The 25804-nt window shown below is 40.2% G+C and overlaps 1 protein-coding gene across 8 annotated transcripts in view; it reads right to left on the reverse strand.

Moving 5' to 3' along the window:
* DDX6 (DEAD-box helicase 6) overlaps positions 1-25373 on the reverse strand; it is a 36761-nt gene extending 11388 nt beyond the window's left edge. For 2 of the 8 annotated variants that reach the window (XM_045483051.1, XM_045483050.1), the window contains exons 1-10: positions 24492-24617; positions 21196-21669; positions 16766-16829; positions 15300-15404; positions 6682-6811; positions 5158-5304; positions 3956-4050; positions 2324-2446; positions 1710-1838; positions 355-471 (exon numbers count right to left, since the gene is read on the reverse strand). In XM_045483051.1, the coding sequence (XP_045339007.1) occupies positions 355-471; positions 1710-1838; positions 2324-2446; positions 3956-4050; positions 5158-5304; positions 6682-6811; positions 15300-15404; positions 16766-16829; positions 21196-21395 (1110 nt within the window). In that variant the 5' untranslated portion in view covers positions 21396-21669; positions 24492-24617. Of the gene's footprint in view, positions 1-354; positions 472-1709; positions 1839-2323; positions 2447-3955; positions 4051-5157; positions 5305-6681; positions 6812-15299; positions 15405-16765; positions 16830-21195; positions 21670-24459; positions 24618-24710; positions 24798-25249 lie in introns of those variants that run through there. The other 6 variants (XM_045483052.1, XM_045483055.1, XM_045483058.1 and 3 more) reach the window with 6 other exon arrangements.
* Positions 25374-25804: the final 431 nt, after the last annotated feature.

Genomic DNA, 25804 nt, shown 5'->3' on the forward strand with positions numbered 1-25804 from the left:
CATGTGACTAGTGGTTACTGTATTAAACAGTGCAAATCTGCATTACCTGGGAAAGGGAGTAAAATCTCATATTTGTATCATGCTCAATAGTTTACAATAGTTACTCATTTATAAACTCATTTATAAACTATCTCCATCTTCCTAACAACCTTGTGAGGGAAGAGTGTGTATACCATGTTTTATAGCCAGAAAACTGAACCACGGAGGTCACAATGAAAGGTCCCTTGCTTACTAAGGAATAATTCATTCTTATGTTTAGGACATATGGAGGAGCATTAAAACAAAAAACAGAATCCAAGAAATACTTAGAAAAGATTTTAAAAATCCGCACACAAGTTCAAGTTTTATACTCACCTGCCTCATTTTAGCATGGATATAGAAGCAAGAATAACCCAGTTGAGAAATCTTCTTGGCTAGCAATTCAACTCGCTGAGAGGAGTTACAGAAAATGATCGACTGGTTTATCTGAAGCTAAAGGGAAAAAAAAAAAAAAGATACGAGAAAGAAAAACAAAAACCTTCATTTTACTTTGCCAAATCTTGAAAATAGTGACCGATAGATGTTAAAAATACGGTCTAAGACTTAGAATCTCATGACACAACAGAGATGCAAAATTGTGAAAATCATCAAGACTAAAACACATTCAATTCTCATTATATGCAATAATTATGTTCTATAAAGTTGCCACAAACACTGGATATGTGAAAAAAACAAAAAATACTGAACACGTGAATACAAAACCACTGCTCCCAGGAAAGATAAAGGATTAGGTTCCTGTGAGCCTCTAGTCACATCTTTTTCACCAATCCATCAACAGATAATCTTATGTGTGTTGCTATTCAAAGACCCCTTATTTACTCATGGCCAACAGTGTAACTCCTGCCTGGCTGTAAAGAGTTTATCCAATACACATTTTCTCTGCAAGGCACATCAGTTTTATTGTGCTTAGGAGCGACGGAGAGCACTAAACTTAGGAGCCATTTAAAACTGTGAAACAGGGGCGCCTGGGTGGCTCAGTCGGTAAAGCGTCCGACTTTGGCTCAGGTCATGATCTCGCGGTTTGTGAGTTCAGGCCCCGCGTTGGGCTCTGTGCTGACAGCTCAGAGCCTGGAGCCTGTTTCAGATTCTGTGTCTCCCTCTCTCTCTGACCCTCCCCCATTCATGCTCTGTCTCCCTCTGTCTCAAAAATAAATAAATGTTAATAAATAAATAAATAAATAAATAAATAAAACCATGAAATAAACAAAAACCAAAACATTAAAATGCGAAAAATGTGGCATTAATGTGGCACAGACTACAAGAAAGACAAGTATGAGAGCTGAAATAAGAAGGCAGTGTGTCACCTTGTTCAATCTCAGTTGGGATTATGCACAACTGCTGTTATTTTCCATTGTACTACTAGTATCCACAAATGACTTCAGTAGCACGTGCGTATTGATCACAAGTTACAAATAAATTTTGGGGAGCAGCCAAATTTGCAAATACAGAATATGCAGATAATGAGAGCAACTATAAAATCAAGGTCAAGTTATTTTAGGATTTAATTAAAAGTACCTTTGACATCATACTGTATCAACTTCAGATCAACAACCCAAACTACCTTTTAAGAAAAAGCTGTGGACTGTTTTTTACATTGAAAATGGTAGGAAAAATAGACACAACTGTTTAATTGGGGTTATAATATTCAGTAGCTGAAGCCCATTACTTACCCTGGAGAAAAGTGTGTTGAGGCAGTGTACTTTTTGGCGCTCAGTTACATAGGCATAGTACTGGGTTACTCCCTTCAAAGTTAGTTCCTCCATCAGGTTAATCTCATAGGGTTTCTGCAAATGGGAATTCTGAAAAAAAGAAGAGTCATATAATTCAATGAAAGCAGAGTGTATCTCTGGAACTCAAAATATACCCTACAATTTTCTGATAAAACTATCGCTTTAAAGGGATGCAGATCTCTTCTCTTCAAAGTATACATAATCTATGATGGAAACAAGTTACCATATAATGGAAGATCTAACATTCAGATATGTAGCTAAGTTCCTATTTTGTGCTTTGTGTATAGGATCACACTATAATCAATTTATCCAGTATCAATGATTATATGTCAGCCTGACACCAAGCGCTAAGTGAATAATTTAATCAAATTACTATTACAACTAAAAAAATAAGTCAATTTATGCACAACAAATCTTAACTGATCAGCTGATGAAAAAGCCAACAACTTGAAACAATCAGCATAACGTAGAGACTGATTACAGGATGTAATTATGAATAAAGGTATACTTGTGGGCAACAGAATGGCACTGCTTCCATGTAGATTTATACTCACCATGAACTTCTGTACACTAAGAGGAAAAGTAGCGGAGTATAATAAAATCTGTCTGTTTTTAGGTAGCGTGAGAATAATATCCTCCATTATCTGCACAAAATCCTGTGACAGCAACTTATCTGCCTGCAGTACAAAGAAAAGACAATTTCAAAAACAATTAGTGTTTAAGGTCTTTGGTTAGTAAGGCATCATCCAAGAGCATTCATGTAATACTCCTGGTTGTAAAACAGTAAGTTCTCTAACATCATCCAGTCCGATGGCACCAAGACACAGTCCCAGGGATTCAGAAGGTGGATAATCTATAATACCATATTCTAGATAGGCAAAAAAAAAATCCTAGAACAGAATTTTAATTTAGTTTGAGAGACAGTGAGAGAGAAAAATGTGCATGCGTGGGAGGGGCAGCAAGAGAATCCCAAGCAGGCTCCGTGCTCAGTGCAGAGCCCCACTTGGGGCTCTGTCTCACTGTGAGGTCATGACTTAAGCCAAAATCGAAAGTCAGATGCTGAGCCACCTAAGCGTCCCCCATAACAGAATTTTAATGTGATTTCCATGAGAGACAGACAGTACATGGCTGAGAGTACAATCTGCAGAGTCAAATTACCTGAGTTGAAATCTAGTCTCTTTGACTTTTTAGCTATGTTGGCAGGTTATTTACACCCAATACTTCAGTCCACAACTTTAAAATTAGAAATTTCGCTTATTGTTAACTACTTCATAGGATACCTACCTTACAGGGTTGGTGTAAAAAGTAAATGAAGAAACATGTTCAGTACTTATTGCTAGCCAACAGTCATTAATAAACATTCTCTCTCCTTACTCAAAGATAAAAAAACCTGTCTGATAGACTACAATAACCTGATCTAGTTATCTAAGACACAAATCAAATAGGAAAGCAACTTTATTTCAAAAACATTAACACCCATAGACTTTATATACAAAAACACTGCCAGATCCCACAAATGCAGAGCCAGAGTAAGTTCTTAAAAGGCACTTACAACCTGGTGAGATACCACATATACTGGAGATGAAAAACCAAACAGTACAAAGGACATACTAGGGGCATCTGGGCAGTTCAGTCAGTTAAGCATCTTGACTGATCTCACGATTTGTGAGATTGAGCCCTGCACGGAGCCTGCTTGGGACTCTCACTTGCTCTTTCTCAAAATAGATAAACTTAAAAAAAGAAAGAAAGAAAGAAAGAAAGAAAGAAAGAAAGAAAGAAAGAAAGAAAGAAAGAAAGAAAGAAAGAAAGAAAGAAAGAATGAAAGAAGACATACTAAACAAGGGGTGAGAGACATTACGTGTTTTTTAAGACGTATTACTGATTGGAAAGAGACTTAGAATGAATTTGGCTTTAAGGTATTCAACAATTACTTTTCTTGAAAAATAAAAACAAAACTTGCAAACTATCTGGCATCCCTAAGAAAAAGACCCAAGGCTGAACTTTTCCTATAAATACCTATCACCTATTGCCTTTAAAAAGTTAAATGGGTTTTATAAGCAAATTAGTTTGAATTGACAAGAGTCATGCATTTATTAAAGGTTCACAAACACAAAGAGCTTTTGCTTCATTCACTGACAGTTCTAAACAAAGCACAAAATAATACTTTCCAAATAAAGAGACATTACCTCATCCAACACTATCATCTGGACATGATCAACTTTTGCTACTCCTTTCTTGATAAGATCCAGGATTCTTCCAGGGGTAGCTATCACCACATGCACTACACAAAATTAGAAAATATGTATTCTCATTAATTTTAGCTTAGGCAAACATGATACAATAAAGATTTATCATACATATTTTATCAGAAACACTGTTGTAAAGGTAGGAATAATACAAACAGGCAAAGACGTGTTTTAGGATATGGATTTTCATTTCATCTTAGGTTGGCCAGAAAATACTTGTTTCACTTCTACGTGGGGTGAGCTAACAGATTCCCAAATCACCTGCTCCAAATAAGGGGCATACTTGTATTAAAACAATCCCCAATGAATAACAAAGGCATACCAGGCTTTTGGTACAGTTGCTTCCCTCTAATCTAGAGGAATGGCCTTCAGAAGATTATTACAAAGATGAAATGAGACAATCATTTTAAGTAACTGTGCAGTATGAAGCACATGGTAAGTAATTTACCAGATGACAACCATATATAAGATTCTGACTCAAACTTTATGTATAATTTTATATAAGTTAATTTCATGCTTGGTGTTTTGTTATCTTTTTTCACTTAATGATGTATCCTGGAGAACTCTTAATGAAAATGAATACAGTTCAGCTTAATTTTTTAACAGCTTTGGGGAATTCCATTCGGATTACACCCCGATGTATTTAGCCAATCTCCACTAACGTTTAGGATGTTCCAATTTTTTTAGTACTACAAACCATACTGCACTAACCTGACCCTGCATTTGCCTATTTCTTCAGGAAAGATTCTTGAATATATACACTCCTAATTTCAAAACATAATGACAAACTGCTCACCATAAAGATTGTATCAATTTATACCCCCATGCTACAAGACAGCCTGTTTCTTCTCAAACTTTTATTATTGGTTACTACTATTTCTTAGTCTTGCCAATTGGATAGGCATGGTATCAAATCGGTTTTCATTTACATTAAAAAAATTACCAGGAAGGCTGAATATCCTTCCAATTAATATCAATTTGTCTTTTTTCTCGAATGAAATGGTCATTTCCTTTACTTATTTTTCTACTGCAATGTTTCTGGTCCTTAATTCTCAAAAACAATTTTTAGTAAGTTTAAAAGGAAACACCTGTGTCTGTAATTCCACTTAGAGCCAGGCCACCTTAGAGCAATCATTTCCTACCTGTGTCATCAAGCCTCATTATGTCATCCCGTAAATTGGTTCCTCCTGTGGTTGCCATCACTTTGGCCCCTCCCATGTGTTTGCTGACCTGGATGCAAATTTGACTGACCTGTAGAGCAAGTTCTCTAGTGGGAACAATCACCATTGCTGGAAAACAGAAAAAAAGAAAACATATTTTAAGAGTTTTTAATAAGCTACAGAAATACTGCCCCTTGCAATCTAGATACTCAGGACATTTTAGAAAATTGAATCATAATAGGCCTGATTCTGAAAAGTCAAGTAAGTAAATTTCCTTTACCAAAAAAACAAACAAAAAACAAAACAAAAAAAAACAACCAAAAAAACCCACCTATTACAGTATTGCAGATTCAGACTTTTCCTCAGCAGCACTGCTATATAAACCTGGTACTCCTTAGTTACAAACCTTTAAAGGGTTCTTTGAGTTGGTAAAAACTAGCCCAAAGTTTATTAATTTTTCACCAAAAGATTCACTAGTCTAAACGCCTGAAGAGAAAACTCTTGCTGCCCAGGTTCCATTTAAATCACATGAAAGTAGGTAAAGGGAAAATGGAAGAAATGATCATTATAGATCAAGACCAATTTATGAAAATTTAAGAAAAAGCTTTAGAGGTCAAAAATTATGGGATGCCTGGGTGGCTCAGTTGGTGGAGTGTCTGACTTCGGCTCACGTCATCATCTCATGGCTTGTAAATTCGAGTCCTGCATCCGGCTCTGTGCTGACAGCTCAGAGCCTGGAGCCTGGTTTGGATTCTGTGTCTCCATCTCTCTCTGCCCCTCCCCCACTTGTGTTCTGTTTCTCTTAAAAATAAACTTAAAAAAAAAAATTAACTCTATTAGCTTGCTCTGCGTACAACTACGGAAATTTCTTTCTTCTCTACTTCCTAAGCTCTTAAAATTCCAAAACCACAAGGCTTTATACAGAAGAAAAAGTTCATGAGCTCTTGCAGACACACAGGTGCCACAAGAAACAACTCAGTTCCATAATTTCTAAGTAGCAATGTCAGATAACTTCTCATGATCTTAGCTTTCCTATCTATAAGGCAATAATGCTTATTTTGCCTATTTCACTGGAATGTTATCAAAACTGTGTAATATGTAAAACTCTTCTGAAAACTGGAAATCTTTCAAAAGCTGGATATTTTGTAAGACAACTGGGCCCCAAGCTGTGAAAGGATAGGTAGATACTAACTCCAGATTACATAAATTCTGACTAAAAAAAAGATGGTAACATCTTCCACATAGCTCCAAGGTGCAAACTGCAATTTTTAGTTTAAACAAACAACTAACTGGGACACCTGGGTGGCTCAGTCAGTTGAGCCTCCAGCTCTTGATTTCCGCTCAGGTCATGATCTCACACTTCATGACTTTTGAGCCCCTCATTGGGCTGTGCGCTGGCAGTGCAGAGCCTGCTTGGGATTCGCTCTTTCTCCCTCTCTGTTCCTCCTCAGCTTGTGCTCTCTCTCAAAATAAATAAATAAACTTAAAAAACAAAACAAAACTAACCTTGTATATTGTCCTTCTTCAGGTCTAGCCGTTCAAGTAAGGGAATGAGGTAGGCACCGCTCTTGCCTGTTCCATTTTTTGCTCTAGCTAAGATATCCCTACCAGATAAAGCAATGGGAATGCTCTCCTCCTAAGAGACAAGAAAATGAAAATTACTCATGAATAAAAACAATAAATAAGGAAATTATTCTTTAAATGCACTGAAGGTATACCTCTTTGGTACAACTTTAAAGTGTCTCACATTTGCATTTTACAAGAATAGGCAGAGGTAAATTACCAGTCAATGTCATCAACATTGCCAACCAATACTGATCAGAACTGCGTACAGTATAAACTGTATCCCAATGTAATACAAACTGTATATGTGAATTTGTATGTGCAAGAATGTGTATGCCTAAGGAAGCTGGGCATCTAAACAAAGAAAACAACAAATGAAAAGGAGGAACCTGGGCTGACACACAAATAAGACTTGAATAAACAGAAAAAAAGCAAAGGACATCTCACAATTAAAAACTGGAGAAGATGGGGCGCCTGGGTGGCGCAGTCGGTTAAGCGTCCGACTTCAGCCAGGTCACGATCTCGCGGTCCGTGAGTTCGAGCCCCGCGTCAGGCTCTGGGCTGATGGCTCAGAGCCTGGAGCCTGTTTCCGATTCTGTGTCTCCCTCTCTCTCTGCCCCTCCCCCGTTCATGCTCTGTCTCTCTCTGTCCCAAAAATAAATAAACATTGAAAAAAAAAAAATTAAAAAACAAAAACAAAAACAAAAACAAAAAAAACTGGAGAAGAAGTGATACAAAGAATACAAAGGTAAGACTGTACGTTTTGAGACTAGGAAGCCAATTTAAATTTAAACACAATGAAAAATTGTGCCTTGGGCAGCCCATCCTTGCAAAAAATAGGAATCAGCTAGAAAGTTTAACTTTAGTTCCTATTTGATTTTATTACATAAGTTCACAATGTCAATGTCAATGTTTTCACATGCAACTTCTCTGTCCTGAAGCGTGCTCAACTGGAGGCCCAATTCTATTCCAGTTACCTCCATCGATGGTCACATCAGAGACTGACTTTTCACTTTCACATTTAGCTTACTGTGTCAAGTGTATTTTGTAAAGATAACATTTCCTATTTGGACAAATCACCTAAATAGCAAAGGCCTCCCCAAAATTACTGAAAATTATTCATATACAGAGAGAAATTTAAAAATGAGAATAGGTATCAACAGGGAGGAAGCAGAACACTTCCATTTCTAAAACTAAAAATTTTAATTTCTAAAACCAAAAAATTAGGAAAATAAACTAGGAAAGAGATTACCACTTTAACAGTTTCTATGCCTGAGCTAATAACCAAAAGAAGTATCTCTAGCACTTTAAAGTTATTATACAAACATTTAAGTAATAAACATCATTACTTGCATTTTTTTCCACTGTGGTACTCATTCTACCTAGAACCCATCACAGGAGTCAGATGGGTTCCATATTATCAGAAAAAGAAACACAGCTGCCAAAACAACGTAAAAAATGGTCCAATGACAATACTCCGTTACCCTCTCTTCCTACAACCAGCATTAAGCACTCTGCTTATCACAGTAAAGCAGGTCAAAGAAAAATCCTTGGCTTTGACTCTTTGGTCTTAATCTCCTCCTACTTTGAGTCAACTCTGTTAATCTTCAGTTGCTCTGGAGGCCTATTACCTACATGGTTCATTTTATTTATTTATTTATTTATTTAATCTCTACCCCCCCCCCCAATATGGGGCTCGAACTCACAACCCCGAAATCAAGAGATGCATGCTCTCCAACTGAGCCAGTCAGGTGCCCTATCTTCTACAGTTTTTAAATAGGCTACGTGCACACTACTCAGTTCTAGAGCAGGATAAAAGGGTCTCCCAGTGACATCCTGAGTCAGGTTCTTTATTTTTCTTTATTATTTTATTTGTTTAAGCAGGCTTCACATCCAGCCCTGAGCCCAACACGGAGCTTGAATTCACGACCCTAAGATCAAGACCTGAGTTGAGATCAAGAGTTGGGACACTTAACTGACCCAAGCCACCCAAGCAGCCCTGGAGTCAGGTTCTTTAAAAGAATAAAACTTTTAATAAAGTGAGGCAGGTCAGAATTAGCTTAGGGGTATCCTAATTCCCATTTTGGGTTCACCTTTTAACTTGGATTAAGGCACTGACTTCTGTTCCCCTGCACTCTCTGATAAGGGCTTATAGTCTACAGAAACTTTTTAAAGTTTTTTTGTTTTTTAAACCAAGTAAACTAGTCTTTAAGATACACATAATATATATTTGCCCCATATGGTAACCATTATGATTAGCAAGCAAGGAATTCAATACATCCACACCGTCTCTCACCACTGTTTCCTAGGAAGATTAGGTAATATGAAGAAAGAGAATTCAAGTCAGGTTCAGACAGCTTTGAAACCCAAGAGGAAATCATGGGAGCTACCAGGGAGAAAAGAAAGAAGGAAGGAAACAAAAAACTTTAAAAACTTACTGTGTGTCCAGCACTCAGATACTTTATATTATTTATATCCTTTCAAGTTAGGTACTTTGTTTTATAATGAAAACCTCTCCACACAAAAACGTGTCCATGAATGTTCACAGTAGCATTATTCAAAATAGCTAATAGCAGAAAAAAACCCTGTCGACTGATAAACCAAATATAGTATAGCCATTATTCAGCAATACAAAGGCAAGGACTGATACATGTTACAACATGGATGAACCCTAAAAAATGCTAAGTCAAAGAAGCCACTCACAAAAAACCATATATGTTAGGATTCCATCTAGATGAAATGTGGGGAACAGGCAAATCCATGGAGACACTAAGATTAGTGGCTGGTTAGGGCTAGGGGAAAATGAAGGGAGACTGCTAAAGCAGCTTCTTTTTGAGGTGATGAAAATTTTCTAAAATTGATTGCAGTAACAGTTGCACAACTGTGAATATACTAACCCACTGAATTATATGCTTTAAATGTGTGAATTCTGTGATATGGGATTCGTATCTCAATCAAGTTATCAAAAAACCCATGACAACCCTACAATCTGAGGTCTGATTTTGCCACTTTATCTCCCCAAGTCCATGTTCCACTGTAAGGTCTGGGGACTTATCCACTAAGTTTTCGTTGTGTTTTGGTTACCCTAGGATTCATTTTCCCTTTCCCAGTAGCACCCTAACTTCCATCTGAGGAACTGCATCTCCCCACCGGACACTCTAGCCACAGAGGAGACATCAACCGAAGCCAGACCAGCTCCATGCTCCCTTCTTAGAATTTAAATTGTTAAAGTACATCCTATAACAATTTGTAGCTTTCTAAGCCCTTCACAGCTGCCTCAGTTCTTGGTCTATTCCAAGTGTGTTTCTCCAGATTTTTCTCACTCTTGTGAACTCCTCTGATACTCTTTCAAGAAATTTCCCTTTGCTTAAGTTAGCCCAAGTTGGTTTCTGTTGCCTACAACCAAAGCACAGTATACTTCCCAATTTCCTAATATTGAGAGGCATCTGACAAAAGTGTCTTACCTAAAAAAACTGAAAATTGCCCAATTAGCTGCTTTTGGAGTAGCTGCTTCTTTTTACCTCCTAGTGCTAGGGAGCCTTAACAATATTAATCTCAGGGGAAAAGATAGTATGACTATGGTGGAGAAGATGGCAATGGTTCTCCCATCCAAGTACTAACCAGGCCCAAACCTGCTTAGCTTCTGAAATCAGATGAGATCAGGCATGTTCAGGGTGGTATGGTCATAGACAACGGCAATGGTTCTCATAGGTATCTAGTGCTACCCAAAAAAAGGATATGGAAGATAATAATTTCAAAAATATCTCTAACTTAGGAACACACTCCAATTTTGCCACCGTAACCAATGAGGAAATACTTTTAAACACTTTTCTGCAAAGTTAGGAAACCAATTCCTAGAGTCATAAGAAATCTACATTAGCAAAAGGAATGATTTGCAAAGGATTAAGGATGCTATAATTCCTAGCTATCAACAATAAACTATCAATTTTTATTAGACCTGGTTGACAAAATGATTTCTCAAAATAGTTGAGAAATTTTGTTGCCAACAATAAGGAACTTCCATGTTTCCCTCAATAATGGACTACTTGCCATTTCGTCATTACCTAAAAAGTCTTCAAAGGTTGTATGTAGAGTCTGGAAGCAGTAAGAGCTGTCATTTTCAACCATCTCGAAGTAAACAGTTGACCCCTGAACGAGGGAATTACAGGCACTGTTACCCTCCCTCCCATTCCACCCCTCTGCATCGCGGCAGACTCAAAAATCCATGTATAAATAACTTTTGACTCCTCTACAACTACGAACAGCCTACCATTGACTGGAAGCCTGATACTGGTAAGGTAAACAATCAACACATTTTGTACGTTATATGTAAATAAATAAAGTAAGCTAGAGAAAATACTAAGAAAGTTCTAAGGAAAACACATTTACAATACTGAAAAAAAATCTGTGTATAAGTGGATCCATGCAGTTCAAACCCTTGTTGTTCAAGAGTTGACTCTGTAAGGCTTCACAGTGTTAAGAAGAATAAAACAGTAGATTCTTAGGCCTTCCAAAGAAGTCTGTGCTCCTATAAAGCTATGCCTTTAGAAGGGCATAGTTATGCTAGCTCTGGGGGATAGCATTCAGAACTAGAACTAGAGTCACAGATGGTTGCACCAAAGAAAGATGTGTGGAAGCAATCTGTAGTATATATGGTTCCAGACTGTCAGGGTACAATCTTTTTTGAGGATGTAATTTTAAGTGCTTCATTGTCCAATAATCTTACAGCCAACAAAGTCACCATCTCTTAAAAAAAGATTCAAATGCAGATGACACCCATCTGATCCAAAAGGCTTTTGTATTTGGGGAAAAAATGTCTGGACAACATTGTAAAACTAAGTATTATAGAACAACTTAAAAACAACTGGAAAACAAGGAGAGAAAAGTAGGTAAGAACAGAATGAATAGAAGACATCCAGTCATGAGGTTAGATTTTATTAGACGGTTTCTAAATTTCTTTGTTTCAAATTCTTAGTATTTATGGTTTGTTAAACTGAATTAATTCTAAGGACCATCTTGTATTTTCCACAGATTCTCAGGCAAAACAATAGTGAAGAAAAAGACAATGGGAATGGTGGTCCCAGGTATCTAAAATAATACTTTGTATCTGTACACTGCTTTGCTATGTCAAAATAGTTTGTTTACAGGGGTACCTGGGTGGCTTAGTCAGTTGAGTGTCTTACTTTGGCCCAGGTCATGATCCCATGCTTTGTGGGTTCGAGTCCCAGGTGGGGCTCTGTGCTGACAGCTCAGAGCCTGGAGCCTGCTTCAGATTCGGTGTCTACCTCTCCCTATACCCCTCCCCCACTCTATCTCCCCAAAATAAACAAACATTAAAAAATATATATTTTGTTTACAAATTGCATTTGATTCTCACAAAAACCCTGTGAGGAAGATTACTTATTTTTATTTTACAGAGAAAGCTAGATGTGACACTAGTTAAGTGGCTAGAGAGATAACTATCTCTATGTTATATTAATACTCGGACGCGAACAACAATGTCAATTTTAGGGGTGCCTCGGTGGCTCAGTTGGTTTAGTATCCAACTCTTGATTTCCGCTCAGGTCATGATCTCACGGTTTATGAGATCAAGCCCTGCATTAGGTGGGAAACAGGAGCCAGCAAGGCTCCATTAAGAATTCAGTCTCCTAAATGAACCACTGTCTCTTTTTTTTCTTCTTTTTGAGGAAGGCAGGGGCATTTATTCCTTCCTGCCTCCCCCCATTTCCTTTGTTCATAAAACAAGTCTATGGAATAACAACCCATACCAATTATAGAGCATTCAACATCTACGAGGCACTATACCAAGCATACTAACATGAATGACCTCACTTAACCTTCACAACAACTCTATAATATATATCATATATACTATTATATCAATTTTACAGGCCAGGAAACTGATGATTAGAGAGATACCTCAAATAATCAACTTAGAAAGGAGGGAAGTTGGGAATTCAACCTGGACAGTCTGACTGCAAAGCTAGTGCTGTTCAATAGTTCTACAGACCAAGGTTGGATGTGGACATGTCAACCATAATTTCACAACATTCTAAATAAATACTACTGACTATCAGAAGGCCCATTTCCTGCCATGCACCTGAATAGTGGAGATACAAAGTTGAATGATACAGTCCCTATAACAGAAGACTCATAAAACTTTCATCCCTGTAGATAAAATGGATTAACATGAACTACATTATATAAAAATAAATTCCGAAGTATTTTTAATGTATGTACTCAAATTGTCTGATGACATATAACCTTATCTTGATACTTTCTCCAACCATAATAAACCTCTTTAGTCCGTCCACAAAGGCACACAAAGTTTAGAATCTCTAGGCGATCGCTATCCCAGTGTCTCTGGCTTAGAATATGGATCACTTCTTCCAGGTCATTCCATCTTCTTTTAATGGCTACACATATACACAATTTCAACTAGAAGAGGCTCATCACAGCACACTGAAATTATCTGTACAGTTAGTAGTCTCATCCACCTGGCTGTGAGGGCAGGAACCCTATCTGTCTTGTTCATCACAGTATCTCCAGTGTCTAACATTTTCTGGGTCACTCAGTACATGTTTGCTCAACGAAAAAGTGCTCATTGTCACAGGGTTTGTCCTTACTACAGCCGGGAACCAACACTGTCAATTAACATGCACGTTTAGGCCTACATGTATGTGTGTGCACATACACATTTCCACCTAAAGAGTCAAGGAGCAAACAGTGCACTCAGTACTCAGATGTAAATCTCTAATACTGCTGTCCCACTGACAATCAGGGTTCCCTGGAGAAATGACTGATTCCAAGGCTGGGATAGCATAGGTGCAGATAAGCTTGACACCATGATATACCAAAAAGGAAGTACTCAAGGAAAGAGGGGATAGTGAGGAGTGGACAGGCAGAGCACAGAGGATTTTTAGGGCAGTAAAACTACTATGTGTGATACTACAATGATGGGTACATGTCAGCATACATTTGTACAGCATACTATAGAAAGTACACCACCAAGAGTGAACACTAATGCATACTATAAACACACTACAAACTTTAGGTAAGATTAAGAGAGGTTCCTTAGTTATAATAAATATATCATTCATGTGAGGGATGTTGAAAATGAGAGGTTATACATGAGTAGGGACCAGGGTTTATGGGAAATACCTTTTCTGCTCAATTGCTATGAACTTAAAATTGCTCCAAAAGATAGTCTATCAGAAAAAAAGCGGGGGAGGGGGGGATATTACAAAAGCACAGAAACCAACTTGAAGGAGCTCACCATAGCCAAATATGGGACAATTTGGCCACAAAAATACCACCAGGGGAAAAAAATTCATGCGTCCACATTGATAACATATAGCTACATGAAAAGATATGGGCTCTTCTTCACAACGCCAAACGTGCAAGGAGCACTACCATTGGAAATCCATCATTACCCACCAGAGTAAAGATTAAAGTATCCAAGAATCAACAATGGATACTAAGACTAAGGGGAAATTTTGATGGAAGAGTAAGATACCTGCATGGTCTTAAAGGCTCCCCATAGACTGCTTATTAGTTTTAAGGGAAGGGGGAAAAAACAGTTAATTAGGGGTGCCTGGGTGGCTCAGTCAGTTAAGCGTCCAACTTGATTTCAGCTCAGGTCATCATGATCTCACAGTGAGATTGAGCCCTGTATTGGGCTCCACACTCACAGCATGGAGCCTGCTTGGGATTCTCTCTCTCCTCTCTGTGCCCCTTCCCTGCTCACGCATGTGCACACACTCTCTCTCTCAAAATAAAAACTTAAAAAAAAAAAATCCGGCACCACCTTGAGAGGGTAACCAAAATTAAATTCACCATTGAGAAACAGATGGACACTGTATATACCTCCCAATGAGGTAGCTTGAGAAGGCTACAACGTGACTTCTACAGTGCCCTGGCTAAGAATGCATAGCTTGAGTCTCATCACATACAGACAGGAGACAAACCCCAAATGAGGAATGTTCTACGTTAAAAAAAAAAAACAAAAAAAAAAAGACTAGGGAAATGCTCACAACTGTAAAACGTTAAAGAAATGTAACTAACTATATGTAATACAGGTTCATAATATGAAAAACCTGATCCTAGGATGCATCCTGTACAGAAAAGAAAAAAAATCCTATAAAGGATATTTTAGAGTCAATTAAAAATCAGAATACAAATGACAGATGAGATAAAAATACTGCATTAAACTGACCAAAGGTAAGTATACTATGGTTACTCACAGGCACCTAGGGGCGCCTGGCTGGCACAGTTGGTAAACAGGTTACTCTTCATCTCAGGGTTGTGAGTTTAAGCTGCATGCTGGGCACAGAGCTTATTTAAAAAAAAAAAAAAAAAGTCCTATTCTCAGGAAATACACACTGAAATATTTAGAGGCAATGGGCCATGATTCTGTGACTTATCCTTAAAAGGTTCAGAAAAAGTGCCTATGTGTGTATACACACACAAAAAGTGTTGGATAACTGTATCACCCACACAGATCAAAAAGTATGGATTGCTTAACTCACAATATTTTATATGGATAAAAACAAGAAACATACCTGAATAGGAGATGGCTTTTCCCAGCCCATTTCAAAAATTCCCATCAGTAACTCCCGTTTCAAACAGTAATCTTCAAACTCATTTCCTTTTGTGGAGGTCACATCCTACTCAGACAAACAAAAGAAATAAAACAACAACAAAATAATAAAGTACAACTGTGTTCCTTAGGTAGTTAGTATGCTTAAGACAATTTGTTTCAGGGACTAATTTTTTATCTACCCCATTTAAAATATAAATATATGCAAATTGCTTGTCTCGATCTATATTTCAAGTATTCCTAAAGAATAATTCCTAAAGAATAAATAACTACTCTTTAACACACACACAAATCGTTTAAAAATTGTTTTGGGGTGGGGGGTGCCTGGGTGGCTCAGCTGGTTAAGCGGCTGACTTTGGCTCAGGTCATGACCTCACGGTTCCTCTAGCCCCATGTCACACCCTGTGCGGACAACTCAGAGCCTGGAGCCTGCTTCAGATTCTGTGTCTTCCTCTCTCTTTGCACCCCCACCCCCCAACTCATGCTCTGTCTCTCTCTCTCAAGAATAAACATTAAATTTAAAGAATAAAATAAAATGAAAATTGTTTTGGGGAGTGGTGCCTGGATAGCTCAGTGGGTTAAGCAGCTAACTCTTGATTTCAGCTCAAGTCATGATCTCACAGGTTCATGAGTTCGGCCCCTGTGTCGGGCTCAGCGCTGACAGCGCAGAGCCTGCTTGGGATTCATTCTCTCTCTCTCTCTCTCTCAAAATAAAGACATAACCATTTAAAAAATAAAATAAATTGTTTTGGGGAAAGGCCACCCTACGGTCATATTCTTCTGAGGACTGGTAGAATACTGTTATTTTTACAAATCACAAGATGTGAAGTCAAACCCTAACTCCCACTCGCTGCCTACAAATATCCTATCCTAAATAAAGGTTTCTCACACTTAGCACTATTGACATTTGGGCCAGAAAATTCTCTGTTGTAAGGGGATGTCCTGTAGCATCCCCCCAGTTGAGTTTAACCAGCTGAGTTAACCAAAAATGTCTCTAGCTACTGCTAAATGACCCCTAAGGGACAAAAATCACCCCTAGCTGGGAACACTGTGCTAAGAGAATTAACCTTTCAACCTTCCTTGTTCTCATCCACTAAACAGGGTTAATACCTAACCTGAATCTTACTATGTCATAGGTGGGAGCAAAAGAGAATTTTGAGAAAATGCCTTGCAAATCATGAAAGTACTCTGTAAGTTAGATAAAATACACACGTGTAAACACAGTATTTAATATACAGACACACATTACTGTATTAATAGAATTCCTCCAAACAGTGAAAAATTTTGGCAATTCATCATATATAATCTATATAATTTCAACCATTTCAACCTATTTCAGAGTAAATACACAATGCCTATTGTTAAGTAACTACCTCATTTTTAGAGTTTCCACACCATTTTTCCACTTGAATTTTACAACCAACTTACCGAAGTTTTGATTCTTAGATCCTTTGGAGGGAGTTTTAAAGTCTTTTTCCAGTCATCACCAGGTCTACAGAGAATACAGTAAAATTGAAGCATGAGAACTCACAGCATCACTCTTCTTTAATTTTTTTTTTTTTAACGTTTATTCATTTTTGAGAGACAGAGCATGAGCGGGGAAGGGGCAGAGGGAGGGAGACACAGAATCTGAAGCAGGCTCCAGGCTCTGAGCTGTCAGCACAGAGCCCAACGTGGGGCTCGAACTCACGAACTGCGAGATCATCACCTGAGGCGAAGTCGGACACTCAACCGACTGAGCCACCCAGGCGCCCCCACAGCATCACTCTTCTAATAATACAAAGATGATTCACCATAATTATAATAAACAGTAAGTTTAATGTAATGCTATTTACTTCAGAATACGGTTAACAGACATAAACAGCTTTAGAAAAACCGCTCTTCTTACAAAAGAACAACAATCTAGAGAGGATTTAAAAAAAATCAAAAATAAAAGGAAACAGGCAGGGGCACTGTGGGTGGCTCAGCTGGAAGGACATGTGACTCTTTGATCTCAGGGTCATAAGTTTGAGCCCCAAGTTGGGTATAGAGATTACTTAAATGAATAAAACCTAAAAAATAAAAAAATAAATAAATAAAAAGAAGGGAATAAGGCACTTAACCACCCCCCCACCCCCCCTTTTTTTTGGACAGAGAGTACCCGGGCCAGAGAGATGGACAGAGTGAGGGAGAGAAAGAGAGAATCCTGAGCAGGCTCCACACTGAGCGCAAAGCCCAACACAGGGCTCAATTCCATGATTCCAGAATCATGACCTGGGCCGAAATCAAGAGTCAGATGCTTAATATACTGAGCCACCCAGGCACCCCTGGGCATCCATCCTCTTAAGAGCAGCAGTGTAATATACAGTACAACTGTTCTCAAAACTGGTAACCCATGTGTTTTGTTTGATGTACATAGTGTGTTTTCATTTAAATTAGTTGCCAACATTTAAACATTAAAAGATTTCATATAAAAGTCCACATTCTGGCTTTTCTTGAAAAAACTGGAAGCTTCATCAACACTAGTTCCAAACTTCTGCGTGTCAACAGTTTGAAAGAGCTTAATAACTGGGAGTTTAAATCAAGCAGCAGACTCCTTTAGTCAGAACAAGTAAGTACCCTCTCATTTGGCACAGTCTCCTGTAAGTAAGCATCTGAGTTTCTAACTTCTGATGACTAGTTAAAACTAAGGGCTCTAAAGTTTCAAAACTTTAGGTTTCAAACCAGGTCAAGCCCTGACTCTACTATTTATTATTTCTGTGATTTGCAGCAGTTACCTTTCTAAGCCTCTAATTCTCTCCTATATAAAGTGGGTTAAGAATTATATCAAATAGGGGATGCCTGGGTGGCTCAGTCGGGTAAGTGTCAGACTCTTGATTTCAGCTCAGGTCATGATCTCATGGCTCCTCATATCAAGCCCTGTGTCTGGCTTGCGCTGACAGTGCAGAGCCTGCTTGGGATTCTCTCTCTCCCTCTCTCTCTGCCCTTCCCCACTCCTGCATGCGCTCTCAAAATAACCATCAAAAAAAAAAAAAAAAATTATGGGGCACCTGAGTGGCTCAGTTGGCTGAGCGCCTGGCTTTGGCTCAGGTCATGACCTCACGGTTTGTGAGTTCAAGCCCCGCGTTGGGCTCTGTGCTGATAGCTCAGAGCCTAGAGGCTGTTTCGGATTCTGTGTTTCCCTCTCTCTCTCTGCTCCTCTCCTGCTCATGTTCTGTCTCTCTCTCTCTCAAAAATAAATAAACATTAAAAATAATAATAATTATAGCAAATAATTTACATAAAGCACTCAGCACAGTGCCTGGCAAAATAAGAAGTCAGCGTTAGCTGTTAATGAACAACTCCCAATCTATTTTACTGAGAATGTTTGAAATCATGAAAGAGAAACATGTAAAACAAATTTCCCTTTTGCTCAGGTGAAAACTTCAAATTACACCCAAAGCATCTAATAGGGAAAAAAAATGTCAATAAAGCAGACAATGCTTTCCACTGTGTCATCTTTATAAAATAAACAAAAGTTTTCACTGATTTCATTACAGCAATTCTTATATAATCAGAGCCCTCAAAACATCTCAAGAGTCTTGATTTAGAAAGATGAGCCATTTTCCTTAAAGCTAGGTCCCAGGAATTTCAGATACTGTAATACAGGTAACTATTTGCTACTAATTCCAAGGGTACCAAAGTCTTTCACCTCTGCCTACAAAACACACCAAGGTTTTTGAACAAAAAATTTAGTTGTACATCCTAGTAGGCTAACTTGCCACTGTCAAATTCAATATAAAGTGAATAAAAATGCAGAAATACAATGGAAAATCTTACCACATGGAACTTATAATCTTAGGAGAGAAAAAACCCAAACTATTTAAAAAGAGAAAATAAGTGATAAAGATAAGTATTAGAAGATTTCTGAAGACAGTGATGGGATCTAGAAAGCTTCACAGGAAGAGGACAAACTGAGATTTAAGGAACCTAAAGAATTAGGGGCACCTGGGTGGCTAGTTGGTTAAGCATCCAACTTCGGCTCAGGTCATGATCTCATAGTTATTGAGTTTGAGCCCCATACTGGGCTCTCTATTGTCACGGGAGCCTGCTTCAGATCCTCTAGATCCTCTGTCTCCCTTCCTCTCTGCCCCTCTCCTGCTTACTCACTCTCAAAAACAAACAAACATTAGGGGCGCCTGGGTGGCTCAGTCGGTTAAGCTTTCTACTTCAGGTCAGGTCGTGAACTTGTGGTTCTTGAGTTTGAGCTCCGCATCAGGCTCTGGGCTGACAGTTCAGAGCCTGGGGCCTGTTTCGGATTCTGTGTCTCCCTCTCTCTCTGCCCCTCCCCCGGCTCTCTCTCTCTTAAAAATAAACATTAAAAAAAAAAATTAAAAAAAAAAAAAGAACCCAGAATTAAAAAGAAACCATTAATCCCAGGATGAGCAAAAGAGAGAAAGCAAAATCTACTGTTGTCTCAAGCCAGAATTTAAGTAGAAAATAATGAAATAACACAGCTTTATGTTTAAAAATAGCCTAGGAGCTCCTGGGTGGCTCAGCTGGTTAAGCGCCTGACTTCAGCTCAGGTCACGAAAGTTCGTGAGTTCGAGCCCCACGTCGGGCTCTGTGCTGACAGCTCAGAATCTGGAACCTGCTTCAGATGCTGTGTCTCCCTCTCTGCTCCTCCACAACTCATGCTCTGTCTCCCTCTCAAAAATAAACATTAAAAAAAATTTTTTTAAAGATGTCCTCAATTTTGCTAACCTATTCATATTTTGTCAAGAGAAACTACAATTTAGAAAATATTTTTGATTTCTATACTAAAGCATTCACCTTAAAAATCATAAAATATGCACAAGAAATAACAACATGTATTGATGCCAATTCTCTCAATGACCAAATCAATTCCATTGGAAGTTAATTTCCACAGGTCACTAGCAAATCACATACCAGTAACCATCTCTATGATATTCAAGGGCTACTTTTCTTTAGAAGTGCTTCTTAGGTAGGGAGAAGATCTAGGTTGTAGTAATACATACACTTTAGTTCAGTGAAGCAGTTTCATCATATGAAGATTTCAAGAGTAAATCAATCTCTACGACTAGAACCTTAATAAAGCCAAACATGAAGTGGGGTCAAGAGTCGAACTAACTGAATCTCTAGTCTATTAACTGAATCTCTAGAGTGATAGTTATCATTCAAATAATTTAAAGTGTACACTTAGATGACAAATAGTAGATTTAAAAGAAAAAATTATTCTGTGGTAAGATGAGGCTCCTAAGTTTTTAAGAGTCAACAAAGGGAATTGGGACTATTCAGAGATGTACATTTCCATGAGTTCAAAATCTTGAGTTCCCTATGATACATAACAGCTTGTAATACTGTATATGTGTAAAACGAGAAAGCTTATAAAACAAAACTAAACTACAGGTAACATAATCTTAAAAAAAAAATAAAGTAACATTATCTTAAAAAAAAAAGTTACAGATAAATTTCCTCTCAGTAAGTATGACTCAGAAGGCTGGATAAGTCTTTAAATTTAAAACTTGAAATTGGCTCTAACTGCCACTTCATCTAGGGTAAGGTACAGTTACAACACTAGGGAAAAAGCCATACTGGCAAAAACAAGATGAATCTGAGCTAATTATGAAAGCCAGAAATGTTTCAAAAAGTAATGTATACAAAATTAATATATATCATCTGTGTCTGTTATTTAACAAGCCTGTATTAATTACGACAAAAATACATTATTCCATTGCAAATACCCACTGCCCATAATACAAAGCCATCTGTCCTCTATTTGCAATCAAAATGGTTAAATAAGGTATAAAGTAGTCAACAAAGTAACAAAAAGAAACCTCCTTGGTCTCCCAAGTGTGTTGATTTATTCTAACACTTACTTAATAGTGGTGGTCATACTCTGTGCTTGCTGCTGAGTGCCATTATTGATTGTGTTGGTATTTTTCAGCTGGTTCATCTGTTGCTGTGTCTGTGTGCCCCCTCCTCCGGGGCCACCACTGGGCTTCACAGGGCCCCTCAGCTGACCATTTTGACTGGAAAGACCCATTATAACAGGGTTCTCTGTTCTGGCCGTGCTCATGCTGTATTAATTGTAAAGGTGTCTCTTTCAAACTTCAAAACTTTTGAAAGTCAGTAGAGAAACTGTAATAACAGTTTATTAGGCTCTCCAAAACGAAGAGATAAATATAAGTCTTGCTCAATATATGAGTCCTTTATTGCAATGCAGGCAAGCACCTGTAAGTCTCTGAACGGTAAGCAGCAGTAACTTGCTCTCATGCACCGAATCAACTTTTTATTTTTTAAAAAGCCCTCTAACAAGGTTGAGTTATGTATCTGAATTCACTCACTTCAATCTGAAACAAAGAGAAAGTTTAATTAGCAAACACAGGAAAGTTAGAAACTTTCCCTTTTAAACAACCCCTTTAGAGGAAATCACTCTATTAAAGAATTAAAAATATAGATCTACTTAGACCAAAACTAACCATGCTACGAGAGACACACAAAGATTAACTGCCTCAAAAACCAGGCCAAATGAGACCAATCTCAAACATTTTAAATTGTCAGTTCAAAGCAACCCAAAGATGATTAGGTAAAAAGACATTGTGATTAAATTAGCATTAGTTGTCAAATGATAATATCTTCCCTTCAGTTTCCTCCCTCATGAATTCTTTAAAAGTCCCTGACACCTTTAAAAGTCAATGATTCATTACACTTAATTGCATTACAACTCAAAGAAGTATCACACAATTTTGCTAATTGTAAAATTAGTAAAATTTACAATACACATCTTAGAACAAGGCAAGACAATGTATTAATTTTTTTCCCCTACTTCTGACAGCAACTGAGAATTCTTGAAATTGAGCTTTTGACTTAACTTTATGCTTTCAGGAAGAAAACCCCACATTTGTGCCTTTATGAATTTCAACCATAGAAGTTGACCTTCATGAAGAAAAATAAATTTTCTTTTTTCTCTTAGGTTTTGCCCTTTAAAACTATAGCTGGGGCGCCTGGGTGGCGCAGTCGGTTAAGCGTCCGACTTCAGCCAGGTCACGATCTCGCGGTCCGTGAGTTCGAGCCCCGCGTCGGGCTCTGGGCTGATGGCTCAGAGCCTGGAGCCTGTTTCCGATTCTGTGTCTCCCTCTCTCTCTGACCCTCCCCCGTTCATGCTCTCTCTCTGTCCCAAAAATAAATAAACGTTGAAAAAAAAAATAAATAAATAAATAAAACTATAGCTGAAGTAAGAGATACACGTCTGTATGTCACAATCTTTTGCTTGAGAAAGAGCCAAGAAAATCTTTAGCCCCCTTAATAAAATTTGAATACTAAAAAACTATTAGCCACATACATTGCCAATAACACTTTTCAAAAAGCATATCCTAACTTGAAATATTTGCTTTGTTATTAAATGTACTTATCTATAAAAACACAAAAAGGAAATTGCCTGTTGAAAAAAAATGTGGTAAAAACTAAAATACACTAGTAACTTTAACCAAACTTTCCAAGAAATCCAGAGTACTAATTAATAGTTGTTTTAAAAAAGAACTGGCCAAACTGCCATTTTTAATTATTTCCCAAATCGAACTCTTATTTTATAATGTAGTAAATAAAACGATTTACAAAGGCCAGAAAATAAAAGGACTACTCTCTTGGGTTCTTTTTAAACTCCTTCATATTTCTTACCAAAAATACACCAGCTTATTGATTGGTGTTGATTTTCTGGCCAAACACCAAGGATTCAAAAACAATAGAACTTTTCTAAAAGACAACTGGTTATGTCTTTTTTAAAAATTGTAAATAAAGTTGCTGACAAGCAAATCCTGATTATTACATACACAAAGCTGTCTATTCTAAGTCTCTTAGAATCTGATCCCTTATGCAGACCGTGGTTAATAGCATTTCAAGGCATTAAACAGTTTCCTGTATTGACAGGTTTATATTATGATCAACAATATCACGGAGTTCACACAAGACTTGTTCGCTTGCAAAGCAGTAAGAGGATGAAGAGGGCAGCCTCTAAAGATTAAAAGATACCATTATTGTCCCTCCAGCACGTAAGACCTCCTCTCCCTAGATCCAAAATGTAACTAGTACTCCCTTCTTACTTGAACCAAAACCTGCACTGCAGCTTTATGTCTCAGAGAAGGAAATAATCCTCCTACCCTTCCCAATTTAGCCTTGCAAGTTACATTCTACATTTTCAAAAATACGAACGAAACGTAGACTAGCTGGGAGGAGCCCCTTGCCGAGTTAATTACAGCACTTCCCAGATTGTAGTTAGCAATTGACAGTTTCACACCCAAAACAGTATCGTCATCTCAGACAAGAGCTTTTGTTTGCAAATGCGGCGCAGTTTCTCTAAGCTTGGTCTGCAAGTTGGAGTGACTGTTTTATTCTGAGGGGAAGAGGGGACCGTGGAAGAGAAAAGGGGGTGAGCGCTAAGGGAAAGAAACAAGCCAGTGATTTGAGCCCCGTAATAGTGGGGCAATAATTTCTCGCTCCCCCCGTACGCCTCCCCCCCCCCAAAAAAAAATCCTCACACACTTCAAGTGAGCCCCCTGTGACCATCAACACAAAGGGGTTGGGGCCCTGTAATCGCATCTGCGCCACAAGAGCAGGGAAGCAACTCCGCGGACAGAAAACAATAGGGATTCCCCCTGTAAGGCCCCAAAGAGAAACCCTAAAGTCAGAAAGCCCCTCTTTTCCTCCACGACTCGGGGGCTCCACAATCGGTCTCTTGTTACCGACCTACGAGGCCTTATTCCAACCAAACAGCAGCGGGTCCTCTTCCAAAGCGAGCCCTCCGACACTGCATATCCCTGCCGCCCCCTATAGGGCCGCCTCGTACCCTATAACCTCCACCATCCCCCTAAGTCCTTGCCGCCCCTGTGGTCCCACATCCCCTCGACTTCCATAAAGCTCCTCCGAGTACTCCGCCCGCTCCCTCTCCGGACCCCACCGCGCACGACATTCCCATATTCGACTCCTCTCAGGCGCCCCCACCCCACACGGCAGCCGTCCGCCGCCCGCCTTCCTCCCCGGGGCCCGGCCAGGCCTCAGGCCTCCGCCTCAGAGCGCCCCCCACGCCAGCCGAGGGGCTTCTCGCGGCCCCGACCGCACCGCTGACCTCGACCCCACCACCTCACCCCACTCCCCGCGGCTCGGGCCCGAGTCCTACCACCGAGGCCACTCCCGCTCGGCACCCTCGGTCCTTTATTGTTGACTCGAAGCTCCCAAAATGGCGGCGGCTCCTTCCTCCTCGGAAACCTCCGCCCGCCCCCACTCGGCCCCTCGCCGCTGCCTCCTCCTCCCGCCCCCGCCCCCGCCCCCGCCCCGCTCCGGGGGCCGCTCCGCAGGGCCGCCCGCGCCCGCCGGCTCTCCGGCCGCCCAGCCCTACCTCCGCCGCTGCCCGCTCTCATGGCGCCGCCAGAGTCGCCGCCCGGGCTGAGCTAACTCGGCTGCTCTGCCCCTCCCCCGCCTGCCCGCCGCCCCCTCCCCCTCGCCTCCCCCTCCCCCTGCCTGTCCGCATGGCGGCGGCGGCCGCGGCTCCTCCTACAGACAAGATGGCGAGAGCTCCGCCACCGCCGCGCCAGCCTCGGAGTCACGGCCTCCCGGCTTCGCGGCCGGAGGAACGCGGGCCGGGGAACCTCCCTGAGGAGAAAATGGACGGCCGTGCTCTCACACAGATGGGGGCCCCGAGGACGGAGACTCGAGGGGGCAATACGGGTTCCTTTCTGAGCGGGAAGCGGGGCTGGCTTTTTCCACAGCTGAGGAGAAATGAGGGGGACACGGTGGCCGGGAAGAGTCCACCCTGTCTTCGCCCCTTGGCAGTGGAAATCGGGGGTTGTGACCAGAGGAGGAGCTGCTTGTTCCTGAGCAAGGACTCGTTCCGAGAACGAGCCGTCCGGGCCGCGGCTGGGGGACAGGAGAGCTGACCTGACGTCCCCCGCGGGCCGCGGGGGCTGCTGCAGGACCGGGGTGTCGCGTCCGAGCCCCTCCGGGCGCGCCTCCATCCAGGAACGCGCGGAACTAGTGGCCCGGAGGTGTCGGCGCGCGCCCGGGAGTGGGGACCGGAAGGGGCACGCGGGATGGGGGCGCGCGGGGGCCCGGGGCTGCGACCTGCCTGGCGCCGGGAGGCCAGGCTGGGAGACGCGGCGGGGGGAGCCAGCCTGTCCCGAGGGGAAGGGAGAGCTGCTGAGGAGTCACTTCTGGTGGAAGTAGGAACCAGAAGGCGGAGGGCGATTCTTCCCCAGGCCTGACTCTCCCTAGGAAGCTATTCCAGTATTTGTGCCCATAAATACTTGTCGTGTCCTGATGCGTCGGGAGCGCTATTTTGTCCCAGATAAAACAAAAATTTGAAGCTGGGAAGCTTCCTAGGCCAAGAGAAGAGAAAAACCTGGGTCTCCCCCAGCCGAGAGACAGTACAGGACAGTGGCCAGACCGTGTGCGACAACAGAACTCCGACCCCCCACCTCTGCAGCAACCGGCTTG

The sequence above is a fragment of the Leopardus geoffroyi genome, chromosome D1 (genome assembly GCF_018350155.1).
Source record: "Leopardus geoffroyi isolate Oge1 chromosome D1, O.geoffroyi_Oge1_pat1.0, whole genome shotgun sequence".
In the NCBI taxonomy this organism is placed as follows: Eukaryota; Metazoa; Chordata; class Mammalia; order Carnivora; family Felidae; genus Leopardus; species Leopardus geoffroyi.